The sequence below is a fragment of the Pteronotus mesoamericanus genome, unplaced genomic scaffold, assembly GCF_021234165.1.
Source record: "Pteronotus mesoamericanus isolate MK-2021 breed Mesoamerican mustached bat unplaced genomic scaffold, CSHL_Meso_final scaffold_54, whole genome shotgun sequence".
NCBI lineage: Eukaryota > Metazoa > Chordata > Mammalia > Chiroptera > Mormoopidae > Pteronotus > Pteronotus mesoamericanus.
In genome coordinates this window covers 74,271,307-74,288,258 of record NW_026555321.1, presented here as the reverse complement: position 1 = coordinate 74,288,258, position 16,952 = coordinate 74,271,307, and the positions used below count along the sequence as shown (strand labels likewise).

At 37.4% G+C, this 16,952-nt stretch overlaps 1 protein-coding gene across 1 annotated transcript in view; it reads left to right on the top strand.

The window, feature by feature from the left end:
- Positions 1–16,952, top strand: part of PRKDC (protein kinase, DNA-activated, catalytic subunit) — a 223,763-nt gene that overhangs the window by 578 nt on the left and 206,233 nt on the right. The window contains exons 2-10 of the mRNA XM_054595436.1: positions 1,127–1,203; positions 1,303–1,395; positions 3,481–3,555; positions 4,288–4,396; positions 4,778–4,890; positions 5,001–5,100; positions 11,745–11,800; positions 11,879–11,909; positions 12,458–12,615. Coding sequence (XP_054451411.1) covers positions 1,127–1,203; positions 1,303–1,395; positions 3,481–3,555; positions 4,288–4,396; positions 4,778–4,890; positions 5,001–5,100; positions 11,745–11,800; positions 11,879–11,909; positions 12,458–12,615 — 812 coding nt within the window. The remainder of the gene's footprint in view (positions 1–1,126; positions 1,204–1,302; positions 1,396–3,480; positions 3,556–4,287; positions 4,397–4,777; positions 4,891–5,000; positions 5,101–11,744; positions 11,801–11,878; positions 11,910–12,457; positions 12,616–16,952) is intronic.

Here is a 16,952-nt window from a genome sequence, read left to right as displayed (position 1 = left end):
CTGCAGAAATATAACTGAAAAGTCATGATGCTATTTTAACTTTTTAGCAACGCCTGGATGAGAACTTTTTTATAGTAAAAGTTCCTCTTTTAGTACTTGTAAAATTGACTGTTTGAAAACTACGATATTCCTTTTTAAAAACAAAAATACGCAAACTTTAATGTTGTATCCTTTCAATTAAAAGGTAGGTGAGATTTTTTTCCTAAGGGGTCGTTGCTAAATATAGGTGGAGAAATAATGTAAGCAACACCTTAAGCAAGATGGTACATAGTACCTATATATTGTCAAGGATATATTAATGGGGAAAAACTTAAAAACAGTTATGTAAATGCTTTCTAGCCTCAGGGTTTCTAAGTTAGAATTCTTTGTTGTACCTTTAAGTAACTTCTTTGTAATGCAGTTCCAAGTTTACTCTGACTATTCAATATATGTCCTCCCGCTTGAGAGATTTTAGAGGATTATATTACTTTTCTATTGCTGCTGTTAAATTTAGTGGTTTAAAATAACACAAGTTTGTTAATATTACAGTTTTGTAATCAGAAGTCAACACAGGTCTCACCAAGCTAAAACCAAGGTATCAGGCAGGCTTTTGGGGAGAATTCATTTTCTTTTTCATTCAGGTTTTTAGCAAAATACAGGCCCTTGCAGTTGTAGGACTGAGGTACCTTTTTTCTTGCTGACCTTTGCTCTTAGAAGCGACCCGTATTTCTTCTATCACAGGCCCCCATCCTCCATCTTCAAAGCCAATAGTAATAGGGGGTCAAGTAACTCAGGTTTGGAATCTCTCCTGCTCTCCTGTCTTCCCAAGTCTCTTCCTCCCTCCACTTGCAGGACTCATTGGGCCCATTGGGTAATCCAGAATAATCTCCCCATTTTAAGGTCAGTTCATTAGCAACCTTAATTCCATTTGCCTTGCAGAGTTAGCAGATTTACAGGTGTGACATTCCGATGCATCCCTGTGGAACATCATCTAGAATTTCTAGTTTTTCTTGTTTAAATACTGCAGCCTTAGATTAGCATGTTATCACTTAAGAAGCTGAATTGAGAAACATGCATTCTCTTTAGGGTGGGTTTATTAATTGCTACTTGGTAGCTGTCTTACTTTTTTTTTTCTTTTTTTGTACAGCATTACAGACTTCCTTAGTTTTTTCCAAAGAGTTCGGTTTGCTTGTATTTGTCCGGAAATCACTTAGCATTGATGAAGTAAGTTGAAAATTTTCATTTTATTTTTCTTGCTATTATGTTGGAATGACTCTTAATTCTTACTCATATTTACTACAATGTGTATTTCTTTTATTATAGTTCCGTGATTGTCGAGAAGAAGTCCTAAAATTTTTATGTATTTTCTTAGAAAAAATTGGCCAGAAGATCACACCTTATTCTCTTGATATTAAGGTAAGGAGGAAAAAGCATCTCACGATATACCAACATTCTTTTTAATTTATGGTGTAAGTCAAACTTGGATTTTTATTTTCTTTCTCCCTTTCTCACTGGGGACTTTATTTCTGCTTAATTGTGTTATAAATGAAGCAGGCTATTCCTTTTTATTTTTTTTAGATTTAAGAAGCCAAGGCACATGTCAAAAACTATTTTGATAACTTTTATAACTAGTTTGATAACTTTTTGTCTGGAGAGCAGATGGGGCACTTCCCTCCCACTCTGTAGCACATCCCCCTAGTGGGGAAGACCCGGTCGCCCTTTGTTCCAAGGCTTTTATTGAAAAGCTTAGCAGTGGGGTAGGCAACAGGAATGCATATGTACACTCGTTACATTAGCATGTTAAGTTTCACAGAGAACAAATACCTTTAGGAAACCAAGTGACAGAAATTTACTGATTTACATGGATCCGAGAGGAGAGTAGTCTAAACAAAAGAGAATGTTGACAAGGGCAAGCGCCTTAATGATAAAGGGTAAGGGGTATAAATAATATGAAGGTCTTTCACAGCATGAGTTGACCAGAGATATGAGGGAGGAACAGCTCACTCTAAAGAATTTACTTTTAGGCCTGATTACCCCAGGACCAGCCAGATCTGATGTAGGGCTGTTTTTCCTGCACTGTTGGCCAGGCACGGGGAGGGAACCACGAGGGATAAGGAGACTGCCTGCTTTTCGGCTATAATGAGGCTCTGGCCGGGTCCAAGCCAAACCGAGAGGTGCGAGGGCCTCTTTGCCCTTTCTCCGTGTCCCCCAATTTCTTATCTGCTGCCCTTATCAGCCAAGGTCTGTCTTAGGTTGCCCCTCCTCCAGGGGTCTTACTTGTCATTGGCCAGGACCATCCCAAGGCAAAGCAGAGGGGCAGGGGCTACACCCCTGCCCAGGGGAACAGGTCAAGTTGCCTCAGGAGCCTGTTTCTCCAAGGCCTCCAGATTATTTCCAGCCGTGGGGCCCTCCAGCCTGTTGGCAGGGTTATAGCTCCTGAAACCAGGCTGGGTGTTTCCCAACACACTTTAAAAAACAATTTTAAAGAATTCACCCTAAGGGTAAGATTCATATTTCCTGTAGTTCCTATGTTCTCTTTGACAACAGCCTGAAAAGTTTGCCTGTCTTGTGCCTCCCATTTTCGTTCAACCTGCCTTCCCCAAGGTTTTCTCATAATTTACTATGGAACTGGTAATCATAAACTAAGTTGTTCTTTCTTAGACTTATTTATACCTTTAACAAGTGCCACATGTTGAGGTAAGTTGTTTTTATTGGTCCTAATTTTGCTTCTAGTTTTTGATGCTAAGTGTTGATGAAGAAGTATGTATTCAGTTTGAGGTAATTTATAGAAAGTTATTTTATAAATTATAAGTAGCTCTAATATATAAAATGTTTTTAATGATAATCAGTCTTTTTAAATAGGTTTTGATTTTATTTTCTTTTGACTTCTAATCTTCCTTAATATTTAAAAATAGTGTCTTAAGAGTAAGAGTAACATTTGTAGAGTACCTTATAGTTTACAAAGTTCTTTAATACATAGTTTGTCATTTATTTTTTACTAAATCTCTCTTAGCTCTTCGTCATCTCTTAGTTTTGCAAATGAGGTTTAGAAGTTAAGAAACCCATCCCAGTCTTGGAGCCAGGTTGCCTCTGTCCAAAGCTCCTGCTACTTTCATTGCATGTGTTTCCTATAGGGTCCCAGCCATTCTTTGAATTGCTTTAGTTATCTTTTTTGTCCTTTGTTCTTTCTTTCTTGATCTATGGCTACAAGTTCTATGGGAAGATATAAGGAGGAATAACTTTTCTTTTTCTTTTCTTTTTTTTTTTTATCATTCTGAGGTCTCCATTTACTTTGTGTTTTTTTGTTATTGTTGATATTATTACTATTGCATATTGTATCAATGAGTTTCCAGTAATTTTTAATCTGTATTTTATATACTTTATTATTACTTTAATAGCTAAGTATTAAACTGTGTTATATCATAAATTGGTATTGCTCCTCTCAGAGGTACAGTTTTAGATCTTATTGATCTTTTTGGTATGTTTCCTTTTAAAACCTAGAATACTTGTACCAGTGTTTATACAAAAGATAAAGCTGCTAAATGCAAAATTCCAGCCCTAGACCTTCTTATTAAGGTAATTTTATATTTGTAACTACATGTATTTTATATTAAACATGTAACTTTAAAAAACTGAAGATTGCAATTTTGGGTGGGAGATATTGGAGAATAGGTTGAAACACATTGATGTGTAGATAAGATGCACATTTGCCAATCATCACTTAACAATACCTTGGTATTTTGTTCTCAGACTTCACTGGGTAGCAAAGAAAGTACTTGGGGTTTTGAGGGGAATGAAGGGGAAAATAGCTAAGAAATTTACTGCTTAGTAGTGCTCTGCCACTACTTTCACTGTCCCTACTCTTAAAATTACTAAGAATTGTCAGAATTCACCTCATGACATCTCTGAGTTTTTTCCCAAAACCTTACCATGAGGATGGGTCTGCATGTTGTATTTAAGTGATCATTGGGACTCACTCTCACTGGGTATCTTTCTCTCAGATGGATCTTTCCTTTTGCATCTCTATTTTAGAATTCCTTTGGGTCTTGTTGGTTTTTAAGTGCCTCCAATAGAATAGTTCTAGCCATGTTACTGGTTTCTTGGGAAAGTAAAATTAAGTTTATACCCTCTTCCCCTTGGAAACCCTTCTCTAGTCTTCCACCACCTACCTTATCCTCTACCTCTCAGATAATCTCGCTGATACGAGTCCTGAGAGACCAAACATAAATCCCCTAGAGATACATAATTCTGGAACTTTGCTGTATAGAAATTTACTTAGGTAGCTGATGCCTATTTGTATCTTTTTAGTTACTTCAGACTTTGAGAAGTTCTAGACTCATGGATGAATTTAGAGTTGGGGATTTATTTAGCAAATTCTATGGAGAACTTGGATTGAAAACAAAAATACCAGATACAGGTGAGATGTATTTAAATGTTATTTAAAATTATTTTAACAAGTTTACATTAAAAATTATTAGTGTACAACTGAGGTTTGTCTCTACCAGGTGTTTATGTGTATGTCAAAAACAATGTGTGAACACTCCTGCTTATAAATATTTTAATTTTTACAACATGATTTCTTTAAATATAAATCTCACAACACATGTCAAATGTTACTTAGTTTATAATACTAGGTTTGCATAAAACTTATCAAGAAAGATTCTAGTACATAAAAGTAGATATTTTATATGTTTTATTGAACTGAATATCCTCTCATTTTCTTACTCATACATTTTTGTTTATTCAGTTTATTTAAATGTTATTTTAGACTTTAATTTATTTAAAATTTACTTTTCAGTTTTAGAAAAAATATATGAGCTCCTAGGAGTATTAGGGGAAGTTCATCCTAGTGATATGATAAATAATGCAGAAAAACTGTTCCGGGCTTTTCTGGGTGAACTTAAGAGCCAGGTACGTAAACTTTATGATATTTGGTTCCGTACATTTGGTTGTATTTTTCCATACATTTGGTTGTATGGTTTTTCTCTTTTAATGGAATCTTCTTAAAACTTTCCTTTTAGATGACATCAACTGTAAGAGAGCCCAAGCTGCCTGTTGTGGCGGGCTGTCTGAAGGGACTGTCGTCGCTGCTGTGTAACTTCACTAAGTCCATGGAAGAAGGTATTGCTTGACGTCACGTGATTTACTTTGTTTATTCAGAAGTTACAGGTCCAACAGAAATTGCCCATTTATTTTTTGAACATTTAAACCAATTTCTGATTCATATGAAGTTGTGGAAAATAATACAGAGAAATTCCATATGTTTTTCACCCTGTCAGCTAGTGATATAGTACAATAATAGCACAACCAAGATATATTGTCATTCATAAAATCTACCGACTTTATTCAGATCGCACTGGTTTTATGTGTACACATTTGTGTGTCTGCATTTATTTCTGTGCAGTTTAATCCTGCGTAGATTTGTGTCTGTACCCCCACAGTCAAGATGTTAAACAGTCCATCACCGCAAGTTTCCTTCCTGCTAACCTTTTGTAGGCACATTCACCTCTCTTTCTCCTTCCTCCTACTGCAGCCACCATCAATCTATCTCCATCTTGAATTTTGTTATTTCAAGGTCATATAAATGGACTCATAGTATCTGACGTTTTGTGGCTGGCTTATTTCACTCAGCATAATTTCTTGAAGGTTCATCCAGGTTCTATGTGTGTCAGAATTTCCTTTTTAATGCTGAATAATACTCAACTTTATGAATATATATACTATGTTTCATTTATCCATTTCTTTTACTCCTTTTAAGATTCTTTTTTGTCTTTAACCTTTAGCATTTTATTTATGTTGTGTCTTGGTGTGGGCCTCTTTGTGTTCATCTTGTTTGGGATTCTGTGCTTCTTAGTCTTGTATGTCACCAGTTTAAGGAAGTTTTCTGTCATTATTTCTTCAAATAAGTTTTTAATTCCTTACTCTTCTTTTTCTCTTTCTGGGGTTCCTGTGATTCCAGTGTTGTTATGCTTGATGTTTTCCCAGAGGATCCTTAAACTACCCTCATCTTTTAAAGACTTTTTTTTTTTCCTTTTTGCTCTTCTGATTGGGAGGTTTCTGCTACCATGTCTTCCAAATCTCAGATTCCATCCTCTATGCCATTGAATCTACTGTTGATTTCATCTAATGTATTATTTTTTATTTTATGTTTTGTGTTTACTTGTGCATTTTTTATCTGTTAAAGTCCTCATTGAGTCCATTACACATACTTGTAAAAAGTTTTGAACTCTGCCCTAGCTGATGTGGCTGGGTGGATTGAGCGCTGGCCTGTGAACCAAAGGGCTGCTGGTTCCATTCCCAGTGTAGGGCACATACCTGGGTTGCAGGCCAGGTCCCCAGCAGGGGGCGCACAAAACACAGCCTTACACATTGATGTTTCTTTCACTCTCTTTCTTCCTCTCTTCCCCTCTCTAAAAATAAATAAGATCTTTTTTAAAAAAGTTTTGAACTCTGCTTGTGGTAAATTGCTTGTCTCTATTTTATTTAGTTCTTTTTCTGTAGTTTTGTTCTGATCTTTCATTTAGGAAATGCTTCTTTGTCTCCTCATTTTGACTGCTATCCTGCGTAGATCTGCCATATCTCCTAGTGTTAGTAGATTTGCCTTATTTAGTAGGTGTCCTGGGGGGCCCAGTCTCCTTAGTTACTTGAGCTGAGTGCTCCAGGTATGTCCCTTGTGTGGCTTGTGTGCAGCCTCCTGTTGCAATTGAGCCTTGATTTCTGTGGCATCTAAGTGGGAGGTATTGACCTTCAGACTGACTGGCTGAGGACTAGCTGTGACTACAGAGGAGGAGCTATTGTACAGTGGCTGACCCCACAGAGCAGGATTTGCTTTAGCAAGGCTCTGGTGCCTACAGGGGCTCTGGTGTTTGCTGAGTCTGCCCTTTGGGTTTGTTGTTTCTGGAGGTAGTTGTGTTGTCTGAAGTGATCACTGGATGTGTTGGTTCTGGGCCTCTTGTGAAGAGGGGCTGTGCTACAGGCCAAGGTCAGCCTTTGCCTTTGCTCTGCCTGGGGCCACCTGGTGTGAGCTACAAAGTGATCTGCAGATGGTTGCCACTTCTGCTCTTGGAGGGGACTGGATGAAGTTAAGTTGTGAACCAAGGCTACTGCTGCTAGTGTCAGGTTGGGGGTTGCTTAGCAAGAGGTACATGGCATGCTGAGACTAGATGTTGCTTGTTTGGGGTTTGTGAACCTTTGAGAGATTCTAGGGAAGTCCACACTATGAGCCAAGAAATATGGGAAAGCAACTGGAAATGGCTTAGGTGGGCCTGCAAGTTGGGTGGGGCAGGTCTCCAAATCATCAAGGTGGGGTGAACAGTGCTAGCTAAATTGATGGAGACTCAGGTATGGGAGGACTCAGTGAAGGAATAATGGTTTCTGCCAGCACTTTTATCTGGGAAGTAGCTGCCCCTCCAGCCCTTACTCTGCAATCACGATTTATTTCCTCCCCATATGTCTGCCATGCTTTTCAAGCTGCTACTCCAGCCCTGGAGTTTAGAATGAGTGAGTCTATCAGCAGTTAAGACTATGCATATGCCATTTAAAAGTAATGGGACCTTTAAGAGTAATGCTGCCCTGACTGGTGTGTCTTAGTGGGTTGAACGTCGTCCTGCAAACTGAAAGGTCTCTGGTTTGATTCCCGATCAGGGCACATGACTGAATTGGGGGCCAGATCCCCAGTCAGGCATACAAGGCAACCAACCAATGTTCCTCTCACATATCAATGCTTTTCTCCCTCTCTTTCTCCTCCCTTTCCCCTCTCTCTCTAAAAAAAAAATACAAAACCTTGGACACTTCACTTTATGTGTCACTCAGCCACTAGTTTTCATAGCCATGAGTTATGGGGACTTCTCTTTCTTATACTGGCCCTGGGATGGGATGCTGGTGTGGGACTAGTACCCCTTGCTCCTTAGAGGGAACCTCAGTAGCTGTGAAATATCCCTCCTGATTTTTAATTGTGGATGTGGTGTGCACAATCAGCATCTCCACCCCTCCTACTAGCCTTGACGTGGCTTCTTTATATTCTTAGTTATAGCACTTCTGTTCAGCTAGTCTTCAGGTGGTTCTGTACTTTAGTTGTAGTTTTGATGTAGTTATGGGAGATGGTGAGCACTGCGTTCTTCTTCCCCACTATCTAAATTGGAGTCAAAATTCGTTTCTTTTTAAAACCAACTAAAACTTTTACACCTAACATATTCTTTAAAAGAAAAGGACATTTCTTGTGTGGCCCTTCTTTATCATTTTTGTTCAAGTAATTACCAAATTTTTCTACCTCCAGTGTGTGTTTGCGTTCATTAGGTTGAAATTGCCCTATATCCAATTACTTTTGACCTGTAAATAGCAATTTCATACTTTTCAACCTAATATTTCTACTCCTTCTTTATTGCTTCTTACCAAGAATATTGGACTAGCTCCACATGATTTCCCTTCCTTTGTCCTCCCTCTCATGTCTTGCATATCCTCTTGCCAGCTTCCCACTCCATCAATTTCTTGCTCAAATTTCACCCATTTTATAAACCCTTTATGATTCCCCTGAGGTGAGTGACTTCTTATGGCTTCTGTATTTCCCTCTGTTACAGCACTTACTATGACAGATTTTTAATTTACCAGATTGTATGTTTATTTCTGTCACTTGACCCTGCTGTCAGGTAATGTTGATCGTTTTTCTGTGTTTGCTTGGCATATTAATTGACAATTGGTGAAATAACTGTCTTAAGATAGGTAGTAATATCTCTGTTTTATATATTAAAAAACTATAAGACAAGTTAACTTTCCCAGAGTAATACAATTTAGCATGGTAGGCAGAATGATGGCTCCCGAAACCCTCATTCTAATCCCCAGAACCTGTGAATATGTTAGGTCCTTTGGCAAATGGGAATCAAGGTTGCAGATGGAATTAAGGTTGCTAATCAGCTGACCTTGAAATAAGGAGATTATCCATGTGGGTTTAATGTGATCACAAGTGTCCTTAAATGTGGAAGAGGGAGGTGGAAAAGCGTATATCACAATGATGCAATGTGAGGAAGACTCAGTCAGCCATTGCCAGCTTTGAGGATGGAAGGGTCAAGGAATGTGAGTGGCCTCCCAAAGCAGGAGAAGACAGCTGCTATAGCCTCTGGAAAGGAACAGAGCTCTGCTGACATCTCATTTGAGCTCAGTGAAACCCATTTCTAGTTTCTCACCTCCAAAACTGTATAGTAATGAATTTGTATTATTTTAAGCCACTAAATTTGTAATAATTTTGTTTTAGCAGCAGTAGGAAACTACTATAGCTAAAAGTGACAAGATTGGGATTTAAGCCTTGGTCTGTGGCTAATATTTTTAGTTTTTATGTTATGCCATGATTATGTGGCTTCACACACTAAGTACTAATACTAAAACATTCATTTTTATAGTATATATTCCCTGGGGCCCTTATAGCTAAAGCAGGGGTGTCCAATCCGCAGCCCACAGTCTGTATGCAGCCCAGGATGACCATGAATGCGGCCCAACACAAAATCATAAATTTACTTATTACATGATTTTTTTGTGTGTGATTTCATGTCGCAACATATTTAATATGTGGCCCAAGACAATTCATCTTCTTCTGGTGTGGCCCAGAGACACCAAAAGATTGGACACCCCTGATCTAAAGAGTGATGAATTAGGTGTTGGATTCAGTCAGAATCACCAAGTTTCTACAATCATGAGCTCAGCCTAACGGAGGAGACAGACAATAAACAGATGAACAAGCTATTAGAGATTTCAGGGTTTGGTTATGCAAACAAGTTGGGTGCAGTGAATAGGAATATTGCATTATGGGGAGATGGAGGATGCACATTGCCAGTTCTTTCTGAGGAGATAACAAGAAGCCAAGGCCGGCAGGATGGCAAGGAGCCAGCTGGGGAAGAGCTGGGAACAATACTCCAGCCAGAGTGACCAGCAAGTATCCAGGCCTCAAGCCTGGCCAGCATGTGGTGGTCAGAGAGGCTCAAGGGAGCTGGAGTGTCTGGAGCTTAGTAGCTCAGAGAGAAGGCCTGGGGTGACATTGGACAGGACGTGGAACCAGTGTGTGATAAGCTTCTGAGTGGTGGTTTTATTCCAAATGGAATGGAGAGCCATCGCTTTTTAAAGTAAGGAATGTGTATGGGCCAATAGATATTTCGTAACAGTCTGTTTGACTGCTGTTGGATGTGAAAGATGCATTAGTGAAGGATTAAGAGACTTTGCTGTTGAGTGTAGGTGTGAGCAACTGAAGTCCGTACACTGATTTTTTGCTGGGTCAGATGGGAGAGGACCAGATTTCAGGCAGAAACCTGGAAACCTATGGGACATCCAAGCTTACGATGTTTACTGTGCAGTTGAATGTGTAAGACTGGAACTTGGAGGAGAAATTAGACTTTAAGATACAAATTTGGAAGTCTTCAGCCTGGAGATAATACATAAAGCTATGAGTGTGAGCAGGATTAGCTAGAGAGCAGGTGCAGAGAGACTAAGTCAAGGATGTAAGGAGAAAGTCTGGAGGAGAAAGTGTGGTACTGCCTTGCTTTGGGAGAGGTCTGAGTACAAAGAGACCAGGGTGGCAGAGTGTGTCCAGCTCAACAAGAGCAGTGTCACTTGAGCATGCTTGTAGAGGAAATGGTCCATTTGAAAGGAGAGGTGGACACAGTGGGGTGGACAGTGGGAGGCAGAGCCTGGGAGAAGGCATGAAAGCCAGGAAGGTGTCCCTTCGCACCACTGAGCGCTCATGGCCTAGAATCCCTGGGCCTCACTGTGTTCACTCATTCCAGACCAAGCGTGCACTGACACGTGTGCCTTCTATCCACACATCTGTGTTTACATTGTCACTTTCTATTAAGTGACATTTTCCCCAACTAGTACCTACGCTTTTAGGCCTAGCTCAGGTGCTACTTTGTCTATAAAGCCTGTCTTGAATACTCACAGCCAGAAATCTTCCCTTGTATTGAATACCAAAGTAGCTTTTTTGTGTCTCTTTCATGGCAGTATTCTCCAAATATGCTATGTCTCTTATGTTAAGACCTCTCTGACCCCTTCACCCTCTATCACAACTAGGCCATGTTTTCAAATATATCAACCCCGGCAATCAAAGCAAACAATTCTTGAATCTTTGCTATTAGCAGTTCACTGTTACAAGAGCAGAGAACTCAGTAATGCATAAAGCATGATTTGTGGACAGCTGCGGTGGCTACAGATGGGAGACAGTTGTAGAAGTAATTGTGGTGTCAGTCAGCCTGGATAAGAGCCTCAAATTATAGTTGGTTATCTGTCTTATCTTCCCTTTTAAGTAATAAGTTTATGAAGTTCAAAGACCATATTTTCATTTTTGTAATTCCCATAATTATTTGGCATATACTATGTGTAGAATAAATGCTTGGGAGTATTGAGAGAACAATGTGTCTGGCCTTGCTTAATCCTCCAAAAAACTCTAAAAGAAGGTATATAGTACCCTTTTTACAGATGAGAAAACTGAGGCTCTGAGAGATTTTCTAACAGAGTTTGTAAGTGATGAGTTGAAACAAACTTATTTCTTTATTATTCGATTTTTTTTGTTACTTTACTGAAGTAATAACTCTACAGCAGTAATAACTTGCAGCTCTCTAGGTGAATTGAATGATAGATGTTACTCTTGAATTTACAAGAGAGTACTGGGGATAATATAGATGTCGAGATGTCTGAAATAAAGTTGTTAGTTGTAAAATTGTTTGTGAGGTTTATCAGATAATACTGTTAGGATTTGTAACAAAGGCTTCTTTTTGTTTTCCCCCCAGAGCCCCAGACTTCAAGGGAGATTTTTGATTTTGCATTAAAGGCAATTCATCCTCAGGTGAGATTAATATTCCCATTCTTTTACAGTTGAGACTAATGATTGTCAAACATTGATGGTTATTTTCTTTTTTAACAGATTGATCTGAAGAGATATGCGGTGCCCTTAGGTAAGCTTCTATATTAAATAAAGTAGAATATTTCAAATTATTCAATTAATGCCTTTGGTAAACATTTACTTAAATTACAAATGAAAGTAAATGAGGCTCTAGGGCAGATGTCTGGATGCTGAGACTGACATGAAGTAAAGCTGTTGGTTTAACAAAAAGGAAGTGTGGTAACACCTGTGATGTTGCACATGCAGCTATTCAGAGAGAGGCTTTTGGAGACTGTTTTTAGCACGCAAATTTTGGTTGAGATGGTCATATCTAGATTTCATGATTTTAAAAAATCACTTTAGAGTATATTTTAGGGGATCTGGGTGGCTTGCTCCTAATTCTGAACTTTGTTTTGGGAGTCATTGGCCCCGTCATGAGCCTGTTGATTCAAATGGAGGTTGGGGGCATTAGAGCTCTAATCAAGATCCCTAGGTCATTATAGTGTAGTGACACTGGATCTTCATGAACACAGTTAATTTGGACATATACTGAAGCTTTCTTAGTTTTTTGTTGTGCCTTTTGTGGTCCTATTTTACATACATTGATTTTTGCATTTGCAGCTGGCTTATGCTTATTTACCCTGCATGCATCTCAATTTAGCACCTGCCTTCTGGACAACTACATCTCTTTATTTGAAGTACTGTCAAAATGGTGTAGCCATACAAACATAGAATTGAAAAAAGCTGCGCATTCAGCTCTGGAATCTTTTCTGAAACAGGTACTAAAAATGTAACTTACATTAAAAAATTTTTTTTCCATACAAAAAATTAAATGCCAGTCTTGTGCATGTACATTTGAAAAATAAGAACAAGTTGATTCATTAGCTTCTATAGTATTTTAAGAAAAAAGCTTGGTCATTGATTAGCAACATAAGTAGCAGCAGGACTGAAAGAAAACTAGGAAGATACCAGGTCTTATCAGAGCTTCAGAGCCAAGATTCTTAGCAAGTGGCAATGAGGAGCTGGAAGGAAAGAATGGCTTGGATGTCATGGCTTCTTTGGGCTGGGGGGGGGGGCGGGGGCGGGGAGCGCCGAGGCACAAGGGAGAGAGCCTGGTGGGGATGAGGAAACACATCCCCCGGGAGGTGAGGGTCAGCTATCACTTTAGGATAAGTTGTTTGTGTGTCTGTTACTTTTAAGAGCAAGGAGAGCTCATTTACCTTTGGATGTTTTTCATCTAGATAGAATGTGTTGCAGTGTTGCAGAATTTGAGCCTTAAAGTTTGGAAACATGTCTCAGTCGGTTAAGAGGAATGTGCTTGTGATTGTGGTTCTGCATCGAAAGGTGTCTGGAAATACCTGCTGTTCAGGCTGTGTTAAGGAATTAGACTTCTTAGGTTGGCTTTAAAGGAAAACATTGAAAATTCACAATAAAAGTTTTGTTTGGAGTAATGTTTAAGTGGTAGTTAAATTCATAAGCTAGGTAATGAAAACCACAGATGGGCACAGATAGTGTTCCATTCTGGGGACAATATTACGGTTTGTTTATGGACATCTAATGGTTTCCAGTTTGGGGCTATTTGAAATAAAATAGCTAATGAACATTGTGACCAAGTACTTTTGTGGACATATACTTTCATTTCTCCTGAGGAAAAACCTAGAAGTAGAACTGTTGTGTCAACGTGGTAAGTATATGTTAAATTTTATAAGTAAGTGCTGACCTCTTCTTCAAACTGGTTGCATCATTTTACATTCCCACCAGCAACACATGATAGTTTCAGTCATCCCACATTCTTATCAACACCTGGTATTGTTGGTATTTTTTAGTCCTTTTTATGGGTTTAAATGTTAACCAAATGTGGTTTTAATTTGAATTTTCATGGTGACAGTTGATAATGATCTTTTTTCCTTGTGGTTATTAGCCATATTTGCATCTTGTTTTGTGAAGTATTCAGATATTTTGCACATCTTAAAACTTGGTTGTATGTCTTTTTATTAATGAGTTCTAAGAGTGCTCTGCATAACTTGAATATAAGTCCTTTTCTGAAAATACTGCAAATAGTTTTACTTCTGTGGCTTGTCTTTTTGTTTTCTTTAAAAAATTTTTTGTTGAGGTACATCAGTTAAGAACATTATTTAAATTTCAGATGTACAGCATTATAATTTGATATCTGTGTATTCTGTTTTGTGCTCACCACCAAAGGTCTAATATCCATTCATTAGCATATGAACATGAATATTTGATCCCTTTTACCCATTTCACCCTCCTCCTAATCCTCTTCCTCTCTGGTAATGCCCATTCTGTTGTCAGTATTTGAGTGTTTATTTGTTTGTTTCAATTTTGCATATGAATGAAATCATTGTTTTTTGTCGTTTTCTCCTTGACTTATTTCATTTAGCATGATACCTTGGGATCCATTTTATCACAAGGAGCAAGATTTCATCTTTTCTTTATGGCAGAGTAGTATTTCATTGTATATAAATATACCACATCTTTTTCCATTTATCCATCAATGGATCCTTAGGTTGTTTTCATAACTTGGCTATTGTGAATTATGATATAGTGAACATTGGGGTGCATATATGTTTTCAAGTTGGAGTTTTCATATTCAACAGATAAATATGTGGAAGAAAAATTGCTGAATCATATGGTGATTCTATTCCTAATTTTTTGAGGAACCTCCAAACCATTTTCCGTAGTAGCTATACCAACTTACATTCCCACCGGCATTGTATGAGTTTTTTCTTTTCTCCTTATCTTCTCCATAGTTTGTTGTTTCTGGCCTTTTTGATGATAGCCATTCTAGCAGGTGTGAGATGGCATCTCATTGTGGTTTTGATTTTCATTTCTCTGATAACTTGTGATGTTGAACGTCTTTTCATATGGCTGTTGTCTTTCTTAGAAAAATGTCTATTTAGATCCTCTGCCCATTTTTAAATAGAGTTGTTTGTTGTTGAGTTGTTTTGAGTTTTTTATATATTTTGGGTATTAATTCCTTATCAGAAATACCATTTACAAATATCTTATCCCACTCTGTTGGTTGTATTTTTGTTTTGCTGGCAGCTTTTGTTGCTGTGTAGAAGCTTTTTAGTTTGATGTAATCCCATTTGTTTAATTTTTGTTCTCTTGCCTTTGGAGTCAAATTCACAAAAACCCCACTGAGACTGATGTGCAAAGTTTAGTGCCAATGTTTTCTATGTATTTTCTTCTTTCAGGTTTTACATTCAAGTCTTTAACTCATTTTCAGTTAATTTTTGTGTATGGTTAATATCCTGCCCTAGTTTTATTGTTTTGCATATATCTGTCTAGTTATCTCGACTCCGCTTATTGAAGAGCCCCTCCTTTCTCTATTGTATGTTTTTGGCTCCTTAGTCATAGATTAGTTTCCCATATATATGTAGGTTATTTCTGGGCTCTCAATTCTGTTCCATTGGTCTCTGTATCTGTTTTTCTGCAAATACCATATTGTTTTGATTACTTTATCTTTGTAGTATAGTTTGAAGTCAGGGAGTGTAATACCTCCAGTGTTCTTTTTTCTAAGGATTGCTTTGACTATTCAGTCTTTTTTTGTTTCCATTCAAATTTTAGATTTTTTTGTTCTATTTCTGTGAATAATGTCTTTGGGATTTTGATAGGGATTGCAATGAATCTGTAGATGGCTTTAGGAAATACGGACATTTTAACAATATTAATTCTTCCAATCAGTGACCATGGAGTATCTTTTCATTTCTTTGTATCTTCTTCCATTTTTAACAATATCTTGTAGTTTCAATGTACAGGTCTTTCACCTTTGTTTATTCCTAGGAATTTTATATTTTTGTTCCAATTGTAAATGGGATGTGTTCTTCATTTCTCTATCTGATAGTTCATTGTTAGTATATAGAAACACAGCATATTTTTGTATATTGATGTTGTATTTACTACATTTATTATTTCTAAGAGTTTTTTTGGTTGAGTCTTTTGGGATTTTATATAGAAAAACCCTATTTTTTACAGTAAATTATATATTTACTAAATTTATTTATAGTAAAATTGCGTCATCTGTAAATAGTAACAGTTTGACTTTTTCTTTTCCAATCCATATACCTTTTATTTCTTGTCCTGGCTAGAACTTCAGCACTATGTTGAATAAAAGTGGCAAGAATGGGCATCTTTGTCTTTTTTCCCATCTTAGAGAAGAAGCTTTCAATTTTTCACCATTGAATATGTTAGCTGTGGGTTTGTTATGTATGGTCTTTACTATGTTGGAGTACTTCCTTTTTGTATCCACTTAATTGAGAGTTTTTTTAAAATCAAACATGGATGTTGTATCTTGTCAGATGGGTCTTGTAAATGCATCTTTTGAGCCAATCATATGATTTTCTTCATTTTTTTTAATGTGTATTGCATTGATTTGCAGATGAAGAACCATTCTGCATTCCTGGAATGAATCTCACTTGATTGTAGTGGTGATACTATTAATGTATTGTTGTATTTGATTTGCTAGTATTTTATTAAAGATTTCTCCATCTTTGCTCATCAGAGAGATTGGCCTATAATTTCTTTATCTGTGTTGACCTTGCCTGGTTTTAGTATTGGGGTAATATTGCCTCACGAAAAGAGTTACGAAACATTTTCTCCTCTTCAGTGTTTTGGAACTGTTTGAGAAGGATAAGTATCAAATCTTTAAGTTTTTGGTGGAATTTACCAGTGAAGCCATCAGGTTCTGGACTTTTGCTCTTTGGGAGCTTTCAGATTACTATGTCAGTTGCCTTAATAGTGATCAATTAATTCAGATTATTTGTTTTTTTCATAATTCAATCTTAGAAGGTTGTATGATTCTAAGAATTTGTGTATTTCTTCTACATTGTTTAATTTAGTAGCATATAGCATTTCGTAGCATTCCTTCATGGTCCCTTTTTTGTGTGGTTATCAGATGTAATTATTTTCATTTATTTGCGTTTTCTGTCTTTTTTCCCTTTTTCTAGGTAAGGATTCATCAATTTTTTTTTTTTTTTTATATTAAGCTGCTGCTTCTTTTTTATTTTTTTAATTTGTTTTTTCAAATACGTTTGTCTCCGCCTTCCTCAATCCTTCCCCACTTTGGCTTTGTCCATGAGTCCTTGCTGTATGTTCC